The sequence below is a fragment of the Mauremys reevesii genome, linkage group 6 (genome assembly GCF_016161935.1).
Source record: "Mauremys reevesii isolate NIE-2019 linkage group 6, ASM1616193v1, whole genome shotgun sequence".
Taxonomy (NCBI): domain Eukaryota; kingdom Metazoa; phylum Chordata; order Testudines; family Geoemydidae; genus Mauremys; species Mauremys reevesii.
Genome location: NC_052628.1, coordinates 90521655 through 90544289, shown reverse-complemented (window position 1 = coordinate 90544289; position 22635 = coordinate 90521655). Strand labels below are relative to the sequence as shown.

The following is a 22635-nucleotide window of genomic DNA, read 5'->3' as shown; positions in this document are numbered from 1 at the left end:
TCCTTCTAGCCATGGTGAGTTGGGCTTTGCTTTGTTTAGTCAACATTACTCATGAATCAGCTAGAAAGGTCACTGAATGACACAAGGCCTGCTGAGTGACTGAAGGTTCTTCCTACACCAAAGGAAAAGGGTTTGCTGCTTCTTTGTCTTTCTACAAAATAGTTGCAATATAGGTACCAATCAAATATGGTACTTGCATTACCACTATCCTATGAGAAACACTTTATATAAACAGCTTCACTTTCTGTTTATACAGAGAGTAGAACTGACATTACCTTTTGGCCCTAAGACACCTCACCTTCTATTTCTGAGTCACTATCATGCATCGAAGGGATGTTGAGCAGTGTCTGCTTTTTGTCTCTGAGGACTACCAACTGGAGTTTTCCTCGTGATTTCTCAATCAATTTTCGGGCATCAGCTAGTGACATATTCTCTGTCACTGTACCATTAATCTGTACATATAAGGCAGAAGTACTATTATAAGCAAACAGTTAAGAACACAAATGGCAATAAGAAGTCATATCAAAGCTCAAATCTGCACATCCCCTTTCCAGTGAGCAGATGTTCTAATTAGGTTTTCAAATTAAAAAAAAACAAACAAAAACACCTCAGCACAGAAAGAAGCATTGTAATGCATGCTGAAGCTGCATATATGTCTTTGTTCACAACACACCTTGAGTATTATGTCACCTTCATACAGATTACCATCTTTAGTTGCCAGGCCAGTATTGGTCATTTCTTTTATGAAAATCTGACTTCCGAGTCGGAGACCATACTCTAGAAAAGGAAGGGAAAAAAATCCACAGCCTGTAGTTTGGCAGAATGAGTAAGTGTTTACATCTAATAACTACACAGTGTACACATCAACCACAATCACATGCAACACAGCACATTATAGTAAAAGGGAATCAGGCCCCTTAAGAAGCAGAGGTAACATGGTGAGACAAGGATGGGACATCAGTCCTACAATGCCAACAGTCTCACATTTCACTTTTTTAATGACAGGTTTTTGTACCTAATGGGTCAGATTCTCTCCTGTGCCATATTCTGCTAGCGCAGGAGTCTGGGGAGGGCAGTGGGGGTATCTAGGGTGGCATTTATGGTTCCCCGACTCTCAAATGGCAGTGGCTCGTCATGGCACCAACTTAGGATAACTTAGCATAGCCCCTAAGAGACTACAGTATTTGAGGAGTGGAGCCATGGTCCCTCCCCTCCCCAGATAAACCCCCTATGTTGGGGGATAGGGAGGGAGTTGGCTCTCTGGCTTTATGCCAGGACAGTCCCATTGCCAGTGGAGTTCTCAGCAGGACAGCTGTGGCTAGATTCCAGCGCAGCTCCCACAGCATAGAGAGGCCCAAACCACTGTCTTCTATTTTAAAAAGTAAAATATCTGTTTTGAAAGAAGCCTGTTCTAGAATTGTCAAATTAAGCTATTTTCCCATTTTCAACACCATCACATACAAAACAGGCTGCTACAGCTCTGAATGGTCATTGTGTTTTTCTACCACCTGGTAGCTACATACAAACTTCTTAAGCAAAGTCGTTAAATAGATTTTCTCTACTATCTCTGTGTGCATTATCTTTACATATGGGAGCATAATTTTTTTTTTGGTAAACTCATAATGAAAGTGATCCTGTAATGTGCAAAATTCCTCCCCCCTCCACCAATGCTATTAAGATAGATGCAGTGGTGTGTTCCAGATTTAGAAGAACAGGTTTGCTCCTATGGAGAGACGATTTACAATATGCCAAGTGCCCCCATGCAGTGGATTTCTATAAATCCCAGGAAGACAGGATTTATAAAGTGAAATCCTGACATAACCCAGTCTAAAGTGTAGTTTTGTTCCACAGCATATGTATTTTTGTGACACTATTAAAATCACCCCCCCACACACCCACCCAGGCACCCTCCAACGTTTTGCTAAAAGTTTACTTTTTAATTACTCTAATGATGAATGAACTAGTTCTAGTTTGAACCAGAACCTGAGGTGCACCTATCAACCCATTTCACCCAAACTATTCTTTTGGAAACCTCGCCTACCTTCCACTAAAGCAAATAACCTAAACTAAACCAAACACTAAAAGACAGGATGCAGCACGTTCTCTTTAATCTATAAGTGCCAGGTATAAATTTAACTTTGGTGTAAATTTAACCATGTTCAAAGTCGTGGATTCCATCAGAACTGGAAGGGTAGTGAGCTCATAGGAGAAAAGAACGAGAGTGCACAGTGACCCAGAGAGACTAGAGCAGTGGATGGTACAGGCAAGGAGGAAGTCCCATGTCCAAGGACAAAGAGTAGATGGCACCCATACACAATGGTAAGGCAGTGGAGGAGGAATGTAGGTAAACAGTTGTATGTAGACTATTAAAGCCACCCACCCAATAGCCAACAGAAAGAACACCATTTTCCCCTTAAATCTATCCCTTCACCAGAAGCATTTCCCACCTCCCCCCCACAGCTACCTTCATTCGGTTTGATTTTTGTTAGGAGAACACTGATAGGTCTATCCTGGTACTGTTGTCCTGGGTAGTCATGTTGGCGTCGTGGTTCAAGCGAGGGGCTGTGGGAATTCAGTCTGTCTCGACTATGACTCCTTGCTTCCTTGTCGTATCTAGGGTCAGGCTGATGTCTGTAACTGTAATCCCTGGGTGGGCTGTAGTCACCAGCGCCACGTTCATAGCCATCATCCCTGTCGATGCTCCTGCCCCTGCTCCGGTCTCTTCTGCGTTCTCGGTCCAAGCTTCTCTCCCTGTCGATGCTCCTGCCTCTGCTCCGGTCTCTTCTGCGTTCTCGGTCCAAGCTTCTCTCCCTGTCGATGCTCCTGCCACGACTTCCATCCCGGCTGTAGCTGCGTTCCCTGCTGTGGTCTCTGCTGTAGTTGCGCCCTCTATCTTGATCTCTTCGGTAGCTCCTATCAGGGCTGTTTCCCCAGCTTTGGCTGCGACCTCCATGGCCACTATGCCAGCTCCGATCACTATAGCCACTTCGAGCACTCCTGCCATCAAACTCTGCTGGGTCATCCAGTACATCGAAAGCTCTATCATCATGGTCAAGAGACGGGCTTCTCCTTAGAGCGGTGAGCTGCACTTTCCGTGGTCTTTTCACTACCTGTTTGTATTAAACACAAAACAAAGAAGAGAACCAGCACTTCTCTCAACATCCATTTTAAATCATATTCCAAATACTGAAAATCTCAAATGCTACGTCATAAAAGCAAGAGCCTCTAAGCAGCTTATTGTTCAAGAAGCTTTGTTTTCAAAACACTGAAGTGATATGGTTAAAATTCTATGTTGGTTGTTAGAAACATCCCCTTAGTTTCATCCATCTAAACAGAGCAAGAATGTTTTGGTTTTTTAAATTGCTTTAACGGCATAAGTTGATAAACAAAGTAATTTTTTTAAAAAGCTTCTAAAACCTGTGCTGTGCCCAAGCAAACAATATTCTCTAGTTAAGGGAGGTAAGAAACACGTGCTAAGCCTATTTAGATGTAAGCTCTTTGGAAAGGGACTGTACATTGTGTGTCTTGTACAGGGCACAGCATGTTGTCTCCATCTAAATAAATAAATAAATAAATAAATAAATAAATAAAAAGGCAACAACAGAGACATTAACTGTGGTTGGTCATATGGTTAAGACACTGCACTAAGATTCAGGAGATCTGAACTCATTTTCCTGCTCTGCCACAGACAGGCTCCTTGTGTTACACTGGACACGTCACCTAATCCCTTCCCGCTTACTTCAGTTCTCCATTTGTAAAACAGGGATAATACTCTCCTCTCCCCACACACAGTTTGGCTTTTTTATTTAAATTGCAAGCTCTTTAAGGCATGGAAGGTTTTACTGTGTGTGTATGAACTAGTGTATACACCTAGCACAGCAGGTACTGATCTTGGTTGGGGTTATAGGTACAACTATAATGGAAAGAATTAGTAATTGTTAACTTACAATGGCAGCCACTTTCCCACTTTTTCTTAACTGCTGCACTGCAAAAGAATGGGGAACGTTTTCCATTGGGGTCCCATTAACCATGACCACCCGGTCATTTTCTCTACAAAAGAAGTAAATGATGGATTAGAAGGGACATCCTCTAATTTTCAAATTGAATTCCACTTTTGTTCTAAACGTTCTGTGCATTCACTAATAAAAAACAGAACACAAGCTATTCTTAAACATTCATATTAGTTTATATAAACTGGGAGAGCTTAAATAAGGCCACATGCTGAAGGCTTCTTCCAGTTTTAACAATTCATTGATTGTTGGTGGTTTTTGGTTTAAATGTCTCTATGTGTGATTGATTGATGTGCTGACTCCAGGATCAACAATAACTTACAAGACAAGGTGGGTGAGGTGATATCTTTTATTGGACCAACTTCTGTTGGTGAGAGAGACAAGCTTTTGAGCTACACAGAGCTCTTCTTCAGGTCTAGGATGGGTACTCAGACTGTCACAGCTAAATATAAGGTGGAACAGATTGTTTAGCATAAGCATATATTCCAAGGGACCATTCAAGGTCAAATGGCCCATTAACACCCCTCCAGTTAAAGGGGAGAAAGGTGTGTGTGTGTGTGTGTGTGTGTGTGTGTGTGTGTGTGTGTGTGTGTGTGTGTGTGTGTGTGTGTGTGTGTGTGTGTGTAAAATAAGCCATAAATCCAGTGCGTCTATTCAGTCCATGAATACATGGCTACAAGACTGTAAACAATAACTTACAAAATCTGTTAAGGGTCAATGGGTGCATTCTTTTAAACCATGACACACATTTTAAGAATTTTACCTCCAGCAGAGGTTTCCACAGCCACGTTAGAACTACAGCCTTTATTCCACCTGATGCTATGGCTTGAATTGTTATAGCCACAACATTCCACAAATGTTGTCAAGAACTGTTTGCTTACAGTTCTTGGCAAGGTTATTGTACAGTTCTCCTGCCCACTCTGAAAGAAGATTTTTCTGTTGTAAATCAACCGTGCTAGCCAAAAAAAAAAAAAAAAAAAAAATCACACTCTGGACATTAACCACTAGCTAATCTAGGTGAATATGAGCAACTAGCTAAATTTTACAGGGAAAAAAGATTAATCTCTAGGGGGATGTGAACAACCTTTTTTCTGTAAAATTTCTCACTACCACAACTCCACAAGTAGGTCGCCCTAGCATAGATAATGCCATTGGCATTTTAACTTCTGTGTTGTCTGACCCTGGTCACAGCAGTTCTAGATGATACAGTCACTAAAACAGATGGAGTCACTGTTGGCTGGTCTACATTAGCATCCTCACATTCCTACGGCTGGTGGAGCTACACAAGCAGCATAAATAATGGAAAGTTCCAGGAAAACAGATCTAGTGCAGACAATGCCTAAATGAAGACATCATGCAAACATATTAAATGTGGAGGCAAATTGCTTAAGATATTATTGTGTTAAGGGCCACCATTATAATGTTGAAAGCTGTCAACAAGAACACTGTGTATGTGAAGAAGGCTGCCATGAGAAGTAATGTCCTGTTAAAGTTTTTTTTTTCTTAAAAAACACACAAAGACATGCTTATGTATAGAACAATACACTATACCACCATTAAAGTAGATTAACTTGTTTAGGAGATAAAGAAAAAAAGAGGTATGATTTCATTTAAAATATGGACCGTTGACACACAAGTCTACAGAAAGAAACAGCCTGGATCAAGTCGCTGGGGCAGGCTCTCAAATCAAACCTGCACCTTTATCTGCAAAACATTCCAGTCATGGAGGATATAAGGAAGCACACTTACTGAAGTAATCCATCTGCTGGGCCACCTGGGAGGACATCTGAGATAACTATGGACGTTTCGCCATTTTCAAAATGAGGGTTGTCTCTGCCACCGGAAACTGCAATCCCAAACCCTCTTTTTGAATCCTAAAAAATCCCAAACCCACACATACATAAAACAGAACTGAACACGATTACATTTCAACATGGAGACAGAGATTATGATTAAGCCAACAGACTGTCATCCCAGCAACACTCACTTTAGATAGAAAAATGCGGTTCAGATGAAGCGTTGCACAAACTAGAATGAAAAAACAACCCACAAAGTAACCAATTCGAAGTTTCCATTGTGAAAGTCAAAAACCAAGCAGGCATGTCATCCTGTGACCAATAAAAATTATAAGAGGACTCACTGTTTCCTGTGTGATCTCTTGTTTTTCCCCCACCAATGCTAACAATTCACACTTAATTAACTGCGGAGTAGAAAGCTGCAGTTGATTAGAATGCTCGAGACCCTGGAGCAGTTTTTCTAACAATTAACAACTGAACATGCAACGCTAGCTAAATTCTAATTACTACTTCATGAAAGGGACTATGCAAAATTGTTGCTAATAAAATAAAGCTACAAATGTGTACTAAGTGTCTGGTGTCACCATCCACCACCCCCAAGCAGTGCATTAATAGATCATGAGGTATCTATGCCAAACCTGCCTCTGAAGAAAGGGTAGGCTGTCATAACATGAGGCTTTTGGAATGCTTGAATGTGAACCAGAAAAGCATATACTGGGGCAATGAAAGGGGAAGCAAGACTTGTATCTAAACCAGACCACCAGTAAATCCTGAATGCAGAGAAGTACAACAAAGTGTGCAGTGTATATATATACACACACATGCGTGCGCACACACACACACTACACTCAGAGTGTGTGTGTGTACACATACTGATTATTTAGTACAGCTGGAAAGCCAGTAGCATCTGCTATACTTAAAGGAACAATTTAAGTCACATTTCTGTCTGGTTTGTTTAAAGAAAAAATACCTAAAGTTACTTGTTACATCAAAGTTCACTATATAACTGAAACATTAAAGAAAACATTTTTTTCCTCTCTCCATTTTTTCAGTTTAATGTATGTATTTCACAGCCCTTTCTGTGCTAGCCATACTCCCACTGACAGCAGTGGCAAAACTCAGTTATCTCAGTAGGAGCAGGTGAAGGCCAATAAATAGTTTTATGAAGTTGATTGGACTCACTGAGCCTTGGTTGACACTGGCCAGGTTCAGGAGGCCTCCAGCTAAAAACAGCACAGAATTAAGACTTGATCCACTGACAGAGCTAATGGCGCTTGTTATTTCAACAAGCTCTAGATCATTTGGGCAGCAGCCTTAGATGGTATAAAATGACACAACTTGGCCCAATGGGAACAATGTTAACTAAACCATGTTGTGTGTTACAGTATTTTCTATTCCTGTTTTTCCAGTTAAATGTGTACTTTGGTGTGGATATAACAAAGTGTAAATGTACCATGTACCATCAAAGGCACATTGGCTGCACTGCCCATCCCAGTAAACATTACTGTCCAATCCTCAACTATTGCATTTCTTGACTGAATTTAACCATTGTATTTAAGAGTGGGTTTTTGAAGTGGTTTTGCATTTGTAATAATTAGCACAAAATTATTAGACTCTTGCTTTATTCAGGGTACAAGAGGGATGATGCTCTGTGAATGAATTAGGGGTTGTGTTGTGAAGGAGGCTGTTGTCTGTAGGACCTCTGCCTCATTTGAGCAGAGCAGGCACTAAATTGTAGGGTAAGTAAGCTGCAACCTTTAGCTGATCCCTGGCCATCCAAATGGCCTGTGGGGGCCAGAGTCAGGCAGGACAGAGAGAGAACATCATCGGAACTGCTCTATTCTGCTCCGGGGCCTGGAATGTCCAGGCAATGCAGAAGTGTGTGGAACTATCCTTGCAATCCCCAAAATGTACAGAAATAAAATTTGTTTTCAAAAGATAGAAATATCTGACATTGCCTTTAACAGAGGAAAAATGAGAGTTGTACATGTTGTATTAGTCCCACATGTAATAGCAGCATATGCATTTGATAATTATGATTAAGACTAAGGGCAGGTCTACACTAAGGGCGGCGGTCGAACTAGGGTACGCAAGTTCAGCTACGTGAATAGCGTAGCTGAATTCGAAGTACCCTAGTTCGAACTACTCACCCGTCCAGACGCTGCGGAATCGAAGTCCACGGCTCCAAGGTCGACTCCGCCACCGCCGTTTGCAGTGGAGGAGTACCGGAGTCGACCGCGGCGCTTCCGGAGTTCGAACTATCGCGTCCAGATTAGACGCGATAGTTCGAACTCTGAGAAGTCGAACTCACCGCGTCGACCCGGCTGGTAAGTGTAGACTAGCCCTAAGATTTAGTTATTGGTATTTTTAGTAAAGGTCATGGACAGGTCACAGGCAATAAACACAAATTCACAGTCATGACCTGTCTGTGACTTTTACTATAAATACCCATGACTAAATCTGTGCTCCTAGGCCCCACTGCTCCAGAGGTGAGGGCTGACTGCCTCTGGAGGCCTGCTGCTCTGAGGCCCCTGGGGACTGCTCTCCTGGTGGCCTTTGGGGTCGCCGCCCCAGCCACCCCTGGGGCCACTGCTGTTTGGGAAATCCCCAGGGCCTCCCCTGGGACTGATGCTCGGGCGATCCCCAGGGCTGCTGCTCCGGCTGCCCCAAGGACTGCTGGTGCTTGAGTGCTTCCCAGGGTCAGCTGCATCGGCCACTGCAGCTGCAGAAGTCATGGAGGTCACGGAAAGTCATGGAATCCGTGACTTCCACAACCTCCGTGACAGAATCGCAGCCTTAATCATGATTACAATATTTTTTACATCAGATTCTACTCTTCAGTATAATGGAATAAATTTCCATTGATTTCTCAATGTATTTGCAATGCAGCTCCACATCTGAGATTATGAAGTACTCCTGGTAACCGTATCTGCTAACAGAGTTATCTTGTTTTTGTATTATGTTAGTCAATTACATATTTATCTATATTGCATTTAGACCATCACTGCTCAAAACTGAACAGTAATAAAGATGGAATTTTAATGGAGTCTTTTAACCAAGTTTCAGCTCCAAATAGGTTAATAAAAATTGTAGTAGCACATGCTTAAAATAAAAGCAGCAATAGAGAATTTGAAAACTAAAAATATAAACACAAGCTCTCACCTTTTGTAAGGTCACAGTGTACTGTTCCCATATCAGCTCTTCCATGCCTGCGGCCTGTTACACAAAAACCAAAAAGCAATTAACCAACAAGCAACATAAACAAATAACTACCCCAAAATAAAATCTGGAAGATCCCATTTCAGAAACTGTTGAAACAACTATTTTAAGTATTCGATGGAGTCGGCTACAGAACACATTTGTTTTTATGTCAAATGACAATGAGACTAACCAAAAAAAATTGGAGAGGGAATGTATATTAGAATTTAGCAGGTTTATATATTTATATATATTAGAATTTAGCAGGTTTTTATATATATTATAGATTCATAAATTGTAGGGCTAGAAGGGACCTTGAGAGGTCATTGAGTCCAGTCCCCTGCCCTCACGGCAGGACCAAATACTGTCTAGACCATCCCGGATAGACATTTATCTAACCTACTCTTAAATATCTCCAGAGATGGAGATTCCACAACCTCCCTAGGTAGTTTATTCCAGTGTTTAACCACCTTGACAGTTAGGAACTTTTTCCTAATGTCCAACCTAAACCTCCCTTGCTGCAGTTTAAGCCCATTGCTTCTTGTTCTATCCTTAGAGGCAAAGATGAATAAGTTTTCTCCCTCCTCCTTATGACACCCTTTTAGATACCTGAAAACTGCTATCATGTCCCCTCTCAGTCTTCTCTTTTCCACACTAAACAAACCCAGTTCTTTTAGCCTTCCTTCATAGGTTATGTTCTCTAGACCTTTAATCATTCTTGTTGCGCTTCTCTGGACCCTCTCCAATTTCTCCACATCTTTCTTGAAATGCGGTGCCCAGAACTGGACACAATATTCCAGCTGAGGCCTAACCAGCGCACAGTAGGGCGGAAGAATGACTTCTCATGTTTTGCTCACAACACACCTGTTAATGCTTCCCAGAATCATGTTTGCTTTTTTTTGCAACAGCATCACACTGTTGACTCATAATTAGCTTGTGGTCCACTATAACCCTTAGATCCCTTTCTGCCATACTCCTTCCTAGACAGTCTCTTCCCATTCTGTATGTGTGAAATTGATTGTTCCTCCTTAAGTGGAGCACTTTGCATTTGTCTTTACTAAACTTCATCCTGTTTACCTCAGACCATTTCTCCAATTCGTCCAGATCATTTTGAATTATGACCCTATCCTCCAAAGCAGTTGCAATCCCTCCCAGTTTGGCATCACCTGCAAACTTAATAAGCGTACTTTCTATGCCAATATCTAAGTCATTGATGAAGATATTGAACAGAGCTGGTCTCAAAACAGACCCCTGCAGAACCCCACTTGTTATACCTTTCCAGCAGGATTGGGAACCATTAATAACTACTCTCTGAGTGCGGTTATCCAGCCAGTTATGCACCCACCTTATATTGTATTTGCCTAGTTTATTGATAAGAATATCATGGGAGACCGTATCAAATGCCTTACTAAAGTCTAGGTATACCACATCCACCGCTTCTCCCTTATCCACAAGACTCGTTATCCTATCAAAGAAAGCTATCAGATTGGTTTGACATGATTTGTTCTTTACAAATACATGCTGGCTATTCCCTATCACCACCTTCCACGTGTTTGCAGATGATTTCCTTAATTACTTGCTCCATTATCTTCCCTGGCACAGAAGTGAAACTAACTGGTCTGTAGTTTCCTGGGTTTTTATTTCCCTTTTTTATAGATGGGCACCATATTTGCCCTTTTCCAGTCATCTGGAATCTCTCCTGTCTCCCATGTGCACCCACATATGTATGTACATACACTCTGGTAACACCTTGTTCAGTGAATATTCCCTGGGCCAATACAAAATAAATCATAACATATTGCCATTAACTGTCTGGATTCTGAAAATGGACAAAATATTGCAAATTCAAGACCAAGGGCAATTCAGAATACATTCCTAATCAATGACAGGAAATCTGACCTTTGAATTCTACATCATAGTTAATAAGATTCCAGTGTTAAAAAGGAGTATTTACAAGTGGAAACCCCCTCCCCGAGACGCTAATTTAGCAGCAATACATTTTAGGAAGGAAAAAAAAGCATCTAAACCTAAGAAAATAAGAAAAACTCAGCACTGATGTTAGGGAGCCAGGGTAACAGATTTGGCTGGATTACATCTCCCACAATGCACCACGGTCTCCCTTCTTGCTGAGACGCTGTGGTTCATCACAGGAATCACATGGCTGCTGCGCAAAGAGGAGATGTAATCTCTGGCCCATAGAGAAAAATGAGAGCATGAGGTACCCGAACTACCAATCCCATGGGGCACCAAAGTTGCATTTCTGAATGGAAATTTTCTGTTTATGAACAAAAAAGATGTTCACTTCAGTTTTTCAACTGAAAGTAGACACGTTTCATGGAAAGCAAAAATTCCGTTACACAAAAACCCAGTTTTCCATAGAAAAATAGTTTAAATAGAACTTTGACCAGCTTTAACAACTAATCGAGAAAGGGGTAGAAATGAAGGAAGGAAGTACGTAAGTGTAGTGTTTTTAGAAGTACAGTTAACTACAATAAGTCCACCTCTATTAGACTATCCCCATCTTAACTAACTATTTTGAAGTGTACCCAATGTTTCCAGTACAGTTGTTTTATTGCAGCAGCAGACCATTAAGCACACAGTTGTTTCTGTTCTCTTGGATGGTCAAAGACCCCATGAAGTGTCACAGGAAAAGAATCCACACAGCCAATTCTGGGTACATCTGAAGGGTACTAGGTGGTCATGTTTTGCTATGAGGTCACTGGATGAAAAAAAGCTTATAGTCCCTGCTCCAAGCATTATTTAAGGAACACCCAAAATATTCTCCACACGTATCAGTTTATAACACAGAAATACATCTTAACATACACCAATACAAGCATATTTATATTAATAATGCACCAATACTGTCTCTCTAAAAATGGATAGATAATCTAAGTTTTCTAATTCAGAAGTTAGCAGATCCTACAAATCAAGATCTAGAGCTACAACTAGCAAAAATACACTATAAAAGTCAAAGCAGAGGTTTTATAGAGAGGAGCTAGTGTTAAAACCTATAGAACTATTTTTAAACATCTGTCTTCTCATCTAGCCTAGTGACAGAGAGACAGTGACAGAGACAGACAGAGAAAGAGTTACGGAGTTAAAATCATTACTATTAAAGCATTCTTGCCCTGGGTTGAGTAGATTAACCTACTTTCTGAAACACATGGTCAGTGAAATCATCATCTGTCAAATAATGGTGCTTCCAGCTATTCCCGTGTCACCAGCAGGCCAGTATCACTAGACAGTTAAATTGCTGCTGCTAGTTGCTACTTTGTTGTCTCTCTCTACCTTATTCCAACATGTGGGAGAATCCTGTACAGAAAAAATACCCTTGGGAACTGATACATCTTCTGCTCTGCTTTTCTAGTTGGTTTGTTTTTTAAATTATATGCAGTACTGGCTTGGGGGCAGGGGATCTCAGCTGTCATTTCCATCTAGCAGTTTCCCTTGAAAAGAGCCTTAAAAATGTGAGCAGATATCAAGTGATCTCTAAATTTGGAAGGACAAGCAGCTGGGCTCAATTTCTGCAGCAACAGGCTGTGGGCTAGCAGTGGTAAAATTTGAAAGGACTCCTCCCACCAAAGAGCCAAAACATTTTTAGTGTAAAATGAGTCAGTCAGTTAAATTTGGTGTATATTTCAAATAGTCTTACTGCCCCGTCCCTTAAGATTCTGAGGCCGGCCCTGGGCATATGAAGGTGTCCGGTGATGGAGAGGAAAGGAATAGACTGGCCAAGGTCAGAGGAAGCAAGCTGACCTAGGGAGAAGGCTCCATGTTTCAGAACACAAGCCATGCGTTACAACACAAGGACGCTGAACGTACCCTGAGCCGAGCCCAAAGAATATTCCAGAGTGATGAGGAAACGGAGGCAGGGAAATGCATGTAGGGTTTATGACTATTATTATTATTTTTTACAGATCTGTACATGTCTCGTGATTAAATAAAGAGCAATTCTGTGGTAGATTTCTGGGCAAAGTGTCTGTTGTGTTATATGCTATACCCACCATGTGGCCCCTTGAAGATGTAAACTTTGGGAAGAGTTCTGGGAGAAGGTGTGTAAAGATACAGCAGTATTCGGAGGGGCTAGCACTGGTTCCGGGGTCTGGGCTGGAGACCACATGGTCATAGCTGTCAGGACAGGGTGCTAGACAGGATCTACACCTTGAGACTGTGCCTGGACTTTGTTCAGACTCTGGAGGCTGAACACCCAGCAGCAAGGTCTCTTCACAGCTATCTGGTAGACTGCCAGCAGTGGAGCCTGAGCAGATCAGTGTCAATGGACGAGGACAGTCATGCTTAGAAATGTGTTAGCTGGTCGTGAAAACAAATCAGGGAAAGAAAAATCTATTACCAAGACAGGAGAACTAGTTCTGGACATACTGATAAAATTACACAAGCTATATAATGCACAGTATTGAATGGTCACCTTGGTCGTCTATCAGACCCTGAAAACATCTGCATTGCCCTAAATCTCCAACTAATAATCTCTTGAACATTATAAAATGTACTGCTGCTTGCCAGTGCTGAGATGCTAACCAATACTGACAGATTAATGGAAAGAAGGAGAATGAGAGGGATGGAAAGACTACGAATGTTATAAATCACCAGCTGAGGAGCTCTGACTGTATCAGAACTAGGATTTAACCCTCTATCACAGGAACAAAATTCCTGCTTTGTTATAAATCATTATCCTAAGGCAGAAGATGGGTCTCTACTCTAAATGCACCAAGAGAAAAGCACCTTTTATCCTTGAGACTTTTTCATGTCATTGGCTAGCTGGAAAGAAATGCAAAGGGAGACTATGGTATTTGTTTCTTTTAAAAAGTCTCACAGGAACACAATGGTTACTGCATTACCCACACACAGTGAAAGAACTGCTGACAAGAGGCACAAGCAAAAGAAATGAATCCTATTTATCTATCAAATTACTAAAGTTTTCCTTCAACTAGAACTGTAGTGTTTTCTATATAAATGAAACTTACTGTAATTAGCCAGTATGAGTTCAGTAGTGACTTCAGCCAATACAATACTTCTAATTAAAATATCACTATCAGGATTTGTTTAAATATTCCTGGTGCTCAGATACCAAGGTGACAGATGCCTTATTAATAGCTAGAATAGATGGATCAGTAGCCCCTTGATTACAAAACTATTCAGGGGTGGAAATTTTGAATGACAGTTTGCTAGAATAAAAATTACACTGTGTACAGAACATACAACCCTCGTGGATAATTATCACAAATTTATACAATTTCTTATTACTGAGTTACCAAACACACACTTAAACAAACAAACAAAACCCAATACCTGGTGTGAAAGTGTAGGGAGGGCTTATAACAAGATATAATGTAAAAACAACTCACGTGCCCTTTTAAAATCCTCAACTTTTTCACTGCACGTGCCCACATTCTCTGTAGAGCTTGAGCTGTCTTCATTGTTGCAGGGTATATAATCTGTTAGGGGACTCTGTGCATCCCAGTCTTTTCATCAGTTTCCACCACTCAACAATGTTATGTAATTCTAATACAATAGTGGCCTACATACTCAACAAATCCTGCTGTCATTTCACACAGTAACACATCAAACCACAAAGAAGAAAAATCTAATACCTAAACAAACTCCACTTATGAGACACAAAAACCAATCTTAATTAAAGACAATTTTTAATGTCTCAACACAGATTAATATGCAGGAGGTTTTTTAGTTCTAAATAGTTAATACTTATATTTTTCCTATAAGTATACCTGAAACTTTAAGACAAGATGTGGATTTGTGGTTATTTAAAAAGTCAGACTATGCTAGTAATATTTTATATTAATAACCTGTGACTAGAATAAATCTTAAAGCTGAACCCTAGGCCCCAATCCTTCAAATTCTTATGGACCTGACTAACTTTATACAAATGAGTAATATGAGTAATCCCACTAAACTCAAGTGATTACTCATGTATGTACAATTATTCATATGCATAAATACTTGCAGGATTAGGACCTTATTTAGCTCCAGCAAACAAGAAGTGAGTAAAATATTGAAGAGGATCATCATGCCAATCTCTCAGTGACTGCAAATACTGTTTAGTTTTTTCCTGAATACTAAATCAATAAAAACAGGACAAAAAGTTAGCCATACACCCTAATGAGATCACTTTACTGTAAAAATAAACTATCAGTCCATTATCAGTGAACGCTGTAAACTTTGTAGGTATAAATCTGCAAATCTTTCCTCCTAGGCTTTATATGAGAAAGCTTCAGAGAGAGTTAACTTAAACGTCAAACACAGAGAAACAGGCATTTGTGGCAAGTTTAGCACATTCTCTCTCTCACACACACACACGCAAGCTTGTAGATTTCATCTTTCAGTGTTGGAACACATCTGTAAACTGTTGAAGATTCATGCAACATTGGAAAACATCAGGCCATTTTTCCACAGGACAGGTTTAATGCAGAGCCCTGCTTTGCAAGCTTGCCTGTGTAATCTCCTATATTTCTCTGCACTCACCAGGAGGTCTAGAATGGAAACAACATTGAGCTTCCAAGACAACTGCCAACAAGGCATTCTACTACATCAAGGACCGTTCCTTCAGCACCAACAAGGAGAAAGTTGTTTTGTAGGAACCTGGGACTAACAAGCTGGGCTTTACATTCCAAAGGAGTGTGGGGTTACTCAAAAATAACTTCATACTTTAAACAAAAGTTAGTTCACAAAATAGTTTTGAAATTTCATAGTTTTTCCTCCACCAAAACAACTAGTGGCATAGCAAATATAAAGCTGGCCTGATTTTTAAGAAATGCTGTTCACCCATAATGTGCAGCAAAATGGGGGCTCCACCCTGCAGGTGCTGTGCTCTCTGGCCTGACTTGGCAAACCTCTTAATATTAAGCATGCAAGGAGTCCCATTGCAACCATGTGCTTTGCTAGATCAGGGACAGAGTATTCAGTAGCTGGTAGTATTGAGACCGAAGAGTTGTACATGCTCAACAAGTCGGGGGGGGGGGGGGGGGGGAGGGAAAACCAGGCCAAAAGCAAGTAAAATACACATATTCCACCGCACCCCCAGATATTATATTTTAAAAAATCACCAACAAAAATGGTCAGTTGCAAGAAATCCAAAGAGAGGGCACAGGTCTGGGATGGGTAAAAAGACCGACGTCACTAATACAGAATGATCAGAGACCCAAATTCAGAGCATGGATAGACCCACCAAAGTAGAAGAATGGGTTAAATAAAAGTAAAGTGGGAAGTACAAATGATCTGGCAGGGCTTGTGGGAACAGAATTTAAAACAAATAAATAAATAAACCACCCATAAAAACTTTTACCTGTAAATATTGTTTCTGTATCTCTGATGTCGTCTTGTTGCTTATTTTATTTAAACAATAGTCAGCAGGAACAATTACATGGAAGCAGAGATTTTGGCACTCACTGGTAGCCCTGTCTTGGCTCTCCTCTTTGCCCCAGATTGAGTGTCCATAGCATTCCAAACACAAAGTAAATACTAAATAGGAAAAATGTAACAAAAAATGAAATAGGTTGACAGCGCCTAGCCGTGAGAAGTTAAAAACTTGCAGGAGGACCCAGGATCCATCCAACAATAGTAGAACCAGACCTACAAGCCACACCTGCTTGGACCAGGGGGAGCAATTACAGTACAGGGGTCCTTGTTTGCTTGGGTCTTGCCAAACCTTTTGTACAGAAGAGCAACTGAGGGAATGAGAGAGGAAAGACTGATTCTGCCAGAGCAAAAAAGCTTCAATACAAAATGCCTGACTTTTCATGCTTCTGCTGCAAAACAGAGGGATGCTCTTCCCACATATATCAGGAAATAGGCACCCAAAGTCATATGTTGAGTAGGACAGAACAGATTTTTGGACTTGTTCGCCTCCAGAATGAGATATTTTAATATATTCACAATTGGAACTCCCCAAGCCACTGGTAAGAAGGCGCCCTGAAGCAAACAACTTTCCAAGTGATTTATCAACAGCTCCCCACCACCTGTTCTCAGGTGGGCTGTGAAGACAGTCTTCATCTTGCCAGAGAGACCTGGGACCAAGGCAAAGGTGAAAGAAGGAGTCCATTACTGCAGGCGAGAATTCCCCAGGCAAAATTGCCACAGTTAGGTAGTGGATGGCAAGTGGAGATAAGAATCTTGGTGATCCACACTTTATGTAGATTCTAGTTTGGAGCTCGTTTTGGAGACAAACTGATTTACCCATTTCAGGATGTGAAGGTTGCTCCCTGATTCCTTGTGGACTTCTAAATAAACAAATTAGATGCTTGTGAACCTCTTCTCTGAGTGAAATGGAATGAGGATGTGAATGTTTTGCAGGTGATGCACAGTGAGCAGGACTATGTTGCTTTTCACCAGGACTTGGGGCAGCGAGGAGAGGAAAATATAAAGGAGAGGTGGAAGTTCTTGACCTCAGAAAATAAAGGAGAGGAGCCTGCTGTTGGAAAGAAACTGTCTCCATTGATTCAGACAAACCAAAAGCTTCCTCCTTGTTGCCACCCTCTGTTGAGGGGAAAGAGAGTCAGAATTCTTGGTGAGGCTGGTATTTGTTGGTCCTACCTCTTCCCCTGTAGCCAGAGAAGTGGACGGACTGGTTTACCGGATACCTGTATCTATACCTGCCAGGTCTATATGAGGAGAGAGGATACCTGACACCCCTGTTAGGCCTGTTGGAGGCATGGGAGGAGTTAGAGGCCTGAGGTTTTTCTTGATCTCCTGGCGTAACTGTACTCTTTGAAAGATCCTTTAAGGCCTGGTCTAAGGTTTCCCCGAAGAGATGACTCCCATCATAAGGAAGGCCAACAAGTTTGAGTTTGGCTGAAAGTTCCCCACCTGTTAAGGGACGGAGCCAGAGGGCTCTCCTAGCCACTGTGAGAGTTGCTATGTTATGGGCAGCCAGGTGGAGGGAATCCTGGGCTGCATCATGAAGATAGCGGGATGCCAGATCACAAAGGGTGCACACCTTGCGAGATGACCTAGAAACAGGCCTCTTAGAGTGGGGCAATAATTTCCTTAGCCATTCCACCAGTGACCTGGCTGCATACAGGGAGTAAATGGAGACTGAAAGCTGGATGGTAGCAAATTCATAGGCACTCTTAAGAGCCTCATCTACCTTATGTTCTAAAGGGTCCATGAGAACAGTTTCTCCCTCATCAGGACGTGAAGATTTGGTGAAGAGAGATGCTATTGTAGAATCAACTCTTGGTGCAGAGGCCCACAGGTTACTTTTCCCAGCTGGAAGTTTGTAAAGCTTAGCCAGATGAGTAGGTAATATAAACTGAGCATCTGGAGCCTGCCAGATGTTTTTAATTAAGGCACTGATGGATGGGTGAAGGGGAATGGTATCATCTGGCTTCTCCTCCACAAGATGGGGCAATTTCCTTGAGCCACTTCGTGAGGTATAATGTTTTAGCCTGAGTTGCTTCATAAAATATTTGCACAGATAGGGTAGATCCTCAATCAGGAATCTTCGAGATGAGTCTGTTTCACCAGGTGTTTCTTCAGGCTCGGAGGACACCACTTCCCCTTCCTCAGTGAAGTCAGAGGAGACTTGGGTAACCTTGGTAGAGGATCTCCCCTTTACTTCTATCAGGGATTTGCTGGATGAATGTGGTTCATATGGCCCTTCCTCAGGCTCAGAGGACATCACTTCCCCTTCCTCAAAGGAGTCACTTATGAAAGGAATCAGGGACATTGCTTGCACTGAATTCCCTTTGGCTGATAATCTTTTATACTCTCTGAAATCCATCTTCGCTTCCTTTGGAGCTCTAGGAGCTGAAGTAAAAGGAACTGCTTTTGTGCAGGATGGAGTTGTGAAAGCTCTGTGTAAAGTCACTGGTCTGCTAATCTTGACAGGGAGTGCTTGGGAAGCAGAAGGAGCCCTTGCCTTCACAAATGCCTTAGTGATAAGACAGGCACGGTCTGGCAAAAAAGTGGGAGGCAAGGTCACATCTTCCACAGATAATCTTGGAGCAGAGGGAGGAATAGGAGCAGAATTTCCTACCTCCCATGCAGACTTCTGTGCTGCTGAAATAACTCCTTCAAAAGAGCAGCTGACCGGCATTGAGAAGCAGAGTCCCGGATTGCTGAATGGTTCAGAGTTTCCTGGACAACAGAGACAAACTGGACCCATAAAAGTAGCTTGCGAAGGATGATCACAATGGGAACACTTCTTGCCTTTCTTCTCTTGCAGGTCCATTCTGGTTAACATCACAGATGTTGAGAAGAAGCAGCACAAGTAGCAGCATGCAACTGCTTCCCATTGAAGCAGAGAAAACTGGGAAGACGACAAGGCAGGACTGCAAGAAATGACGGCACAGTGCTATATGCAACATGATTGGTGCTGCTACCTGCCACTCAAGCAAAGCAAGAAACTACCTCTCTCTCCAGATGGATGTATTACAAGGGTACACAAGCTTGCAGTGTAAAGTCAATGTCATATCACCCCAAATCAAATAATACATATTAGTTATTATACAAGTATTAATAGACACCCACTATATGGCACTCATTTAGCAACTGAATGCCAGTCCTTGAGAAACAAGACATGCTTTTCACATGGAAAGTAATTTGGTGCACAGAGTTTTGTTCACGTGCACAATCTTTCTAAAGACTTGGCCCTTGGAAAAGCACTTTATAAAGAAAAGTATTATAAATCCCATTTTACCAATGGAGACACTGAGGCATAGGGAGGTAGAGTGATTTAGCCATGATGGACTTGTCTTCACAGGGAGACAAACAAGGTGTGTCCTTAACTCTTTGAAATAGCTTGCTCAAGTTAACTAACACAAGGTAAAAACCTTAGTGCCTCCAAGGTAATCTATAGTTTTCACAACAAGTTAGCAGGTCAAGGTAAATCCTAGGCTCCACCATAGTCTAACTCAACTTGCTAACATGGGTGAAGACTAAAAACTGCGTTGACTTCACTAGGATTTTACCTTGTGTTAGTTAACTTGACATAAAGAGCTAAGGACACACATTTTTGCTTAGTGAAGAGACACCCAATTTCATTGGCAGACCTAGGAACAGAACACAGGCCTCTTTATTCCCAATCCAGTGCTCTAGCCACTGGATCATGCTGCCTCCCAGCTTTCTTCTCTCCCTGCTAGCAGCAAATGTCATCCTGTTTTGCAAAGAAAGGCTGTATCTACAACAGGAAAATTAGGAAGAAACATGAACTCAGGATGGAAGCTGGAGTTAGAGCCACAAAATTTGCTGCTGTTTCTACCCCTTGCTGCAGAATTGTACCACAGAATCCAGGGACTGTGAGGCAGAATTTAGGACCAGACTGCTACAGAATACATAGGGCACAGGCTGTAGTGGACATGGGCATGGGCATCACGCTACTGAGAGCGGAGTTAGATGATACTGAAGTAAAAACATCCAAGTCTTGTTTCCACTACAGCTCCACTGTTGCAAACACTGGTGGAGAATTAAGAAGCCCAACTTTCCTAGGGTGGACAAGGATCAAAGGGTAAAGCATTTCCTATTGAATTATAATCAAGTTTAGGCCTTTAGTGCACTAAGGAGATTTTGCAAAAGTTTTCTAGAGTTGCTAAAACTATTTTATGATTTAGAAAAAAACAAAAAACAAACAAACAATCTAATCCTGTTCATATTAACGAACTCTGCTCTGATCTTTTACACACTGGCAAAGCCAGCTACCTGACTATACTTGCACATCCAGAGTCGTTAACACAACAACATGGGGGGGGAAGCGGGTGCCCAGCATGCAGCATCCCCCCAGCAGCAGCTGGGGCTCCCCTGTTAAGCAGGCCCATCAAACCCTCACTCTGACCAGCCCTACCCCCCTACACCTGGACCTCTCCGACGAGCCCCCAACACCCCGACTCCCATCCCACTGAACTCCAACCAGCTGCACCTGGACCCCGACCGCATCAAGCCCCACTCCCCCAGCACCTGGACCCTCCCACTACACTCCCCAAACCCAGACTCTCCCCTGAGCCCCAACCACCTTCACCTGGATCCCCTGGAGAGTCCCACTGACCCTGCACATGGAACCCCCCAATGAGCCTCGGTGCATCCAGATCTCCCACTGAGCCACCTGCACCCAGACTGCTCCACACAGAAACCTCTCACCCCATACCTGGATCCCCTCACACTGAGCCCCTCCACACTTGGATCATGCTGGGCTGAGCCTGCCCACCCTCACCTAATGCACCTGGCACAGAGGGGCAGGGCCCCGGGGTGTTTCTGGGGCAGGCCCAGCCCTTGCACCGTGTCAGGGTCTGGTGCAGCCTCATTGCCGAGTCTCTGTACCAGGGGAGGTGGAGGCTTCAGAGTGATTTTCCACCTCAGTGCAGCCAGTGCCCTGTGCTCCCCACTGCCATGCTGGAGCCACATTTATTGACAAATAAAATGTGCAGAATTTTAAAATAATGTGCGCATCATTTTTTAGTGCAGAATTCCCTCAGGAATATCCCTGGCATAGTTTTTTTTTTTTTTTGCTGCCACTCAAGACACCTTAAATAAAACACATTAGTGACCAGGCATATAATTATCTGGGGAGAGATAAAATTAGGGCAATTTGGAAAAATATAAGTAAATAAAAGATATTATGGAAATGTTGCTGATCTTGGCTTGACTTGTGTAAAAAATAAAAAAATAAAAAAACTTCCAATAAGAAGATACTCCCGTTCAAAACATTTCAGTCTTACCCACTTTCTTCTAAAAATGTGAAGGCCGAGAGACTCTAAAAGAGTGATATGGAGCAGTCAGCTTGAGACATCAATAGAGTTCTCATTTTCAAAGCCTGGGGGCTGAAAAGCAGATCCATGTAAAAATGTCTCAAGTTTGGTACCCAAAAATCACTAAGAGCCATTGAAAAACTCAGAAAAAATTATTTGCGGTGTTCTTGTTCCACCGTTTCTTATATTACTTAACAGTTACCCTCTCTACCCATCCCCTTTTACCTTTCCATTCTCCACCCACCCACCCCGCCTGGATTAACCTTCCAAAGATGTTTACTTAAACTTTTCCATCTCTGGGGATGTGTATTACTGAGGGGGGAAATAAAATTAAGTCTATAATATTAGATGGAAGAGAAAAATCATTTCCTTCCCTCGTTCTTCACACTATATGTCAAAATTAAGTGAAGAATTTAACAACAGGAGTTGAAATTTTCTCTCACATGGAAACCTAAATGCATTGACAGAAGTGTACTCAGACTCTAAGGTGCCACAAGTAGTCCTGTTCTTTTTTCAGAGACCCAAGGAACTATAGAGTTAAACACTAAAATCCAAAAATAGAATAAGAAACCCCAAATCCCTCCAACAGTCCATTAGCTATCTAGACAACACTTCTGTATACTGTGGGCCTGATCTTCAGCAGGTATAAATCAGCGCAGCTTCTTGTCCCGATCCAAGGCATGTACATTATACACTCCATATTCCACTAGATGGTGCAATGATGCAGCTACACAAGTCAGGACACTGACTCTCTCATATGCAGAGTTATGTTGGAAACTATAAGTGTGTGTATGCGTGTGTGTGTGGGGGGGTAAGTGTGTGTATGCGTGTGTGTGTGTGGGGGTAAAACGTTGAAGGTAACGACAAAGCAGATTTGGCGTAGAATAACGCACACTTTGGTCGGATTTTTCTGCA

The 22635-nt window shown here is 42.0% G+C and overlaps 2 protein-coding genes and 1 long non-coding RNA gene across 17 annotated transcripts in view; 1 reads left to right on the top strand and 2 right to left on the bottom strand.

Moving 5' to 3' along the window:
* The window catches only part of TJP2 (tight junction protein 2), an 83794-nt gene that overhangs the window by 18193 nt on the left and 42966 nt on the right, over window positions 1-22635 (bottom strand). For 7 of the 14 annotated variants that reach the window (XM_039543296.1, XM_039543293.1, XM_039543295.1 and 4 more), the window contains 7 exons: window positions 8969-9022; window positions 5998-6038; window positions 5760-5884; window positions 3948-4050; window positions 2465-3110; window positions 674-777; window positions 299-452 (listed from right to left, as the gene is read on the bottom strand). In XM_039543296.1, the coding sequence (XP_039399230.1) occupies window positions 299-452; window positions 674-777; window positions 2465-3110; window positions 3948-4050; window positions 5760-5884; window positions 5998-6038; window positions 8969-8999 (1204 nt within the window). In that variant the 5' untranslated portion in view covers window positions 9000-9022. Of the gene's footprint in view, window positions 1-298; window positions 453-673; window positions 778-2464; window positions 3111-3947; window positions 4051-5759; window positions 5885-5997; window positions 6039-8968; window positions 9023-16325; window positions 17490-22635 lie in introns of those variants that run through there. The other 7 variants (XM_039543297.1, XM_039543299.1, XM_039543301.1 and 4 more) reach the window with 2 other exon arrangements.
* Window positions 2203-22635, top strand: part of LOC120407592 — a 75115-nt gene continuing 54682 nt past the window's right edge. For both annotated transcript variants that reach the window (XR_005600127.1, XR_005600126.1), the window contains exon 1: window positions 2203-2319. This is a non-coding gene — a long non-coding RNA (uncharacterized LOC120407592). The remainder of the gene's footprint in view (window positions 2320-22635) is intronic.
* LOC120407590 lies at window positions 17535-21769 on the bottom strand. The gene is made up of 2 exons (XM_039543304.1): window positions 21691-21769; window positions 17535-19289 (listed from the first exon to the last, which is right to left on the bottom strand). Exon 2 carries the CDS (start codon window positions 19221-19223, stop codon window positions 17535-17537), a length of 1689 nt encoding a protein of 562 aa, XP_039399238.1. The 5' UTR covers window positions 19224-19289; window positions 21691-21769.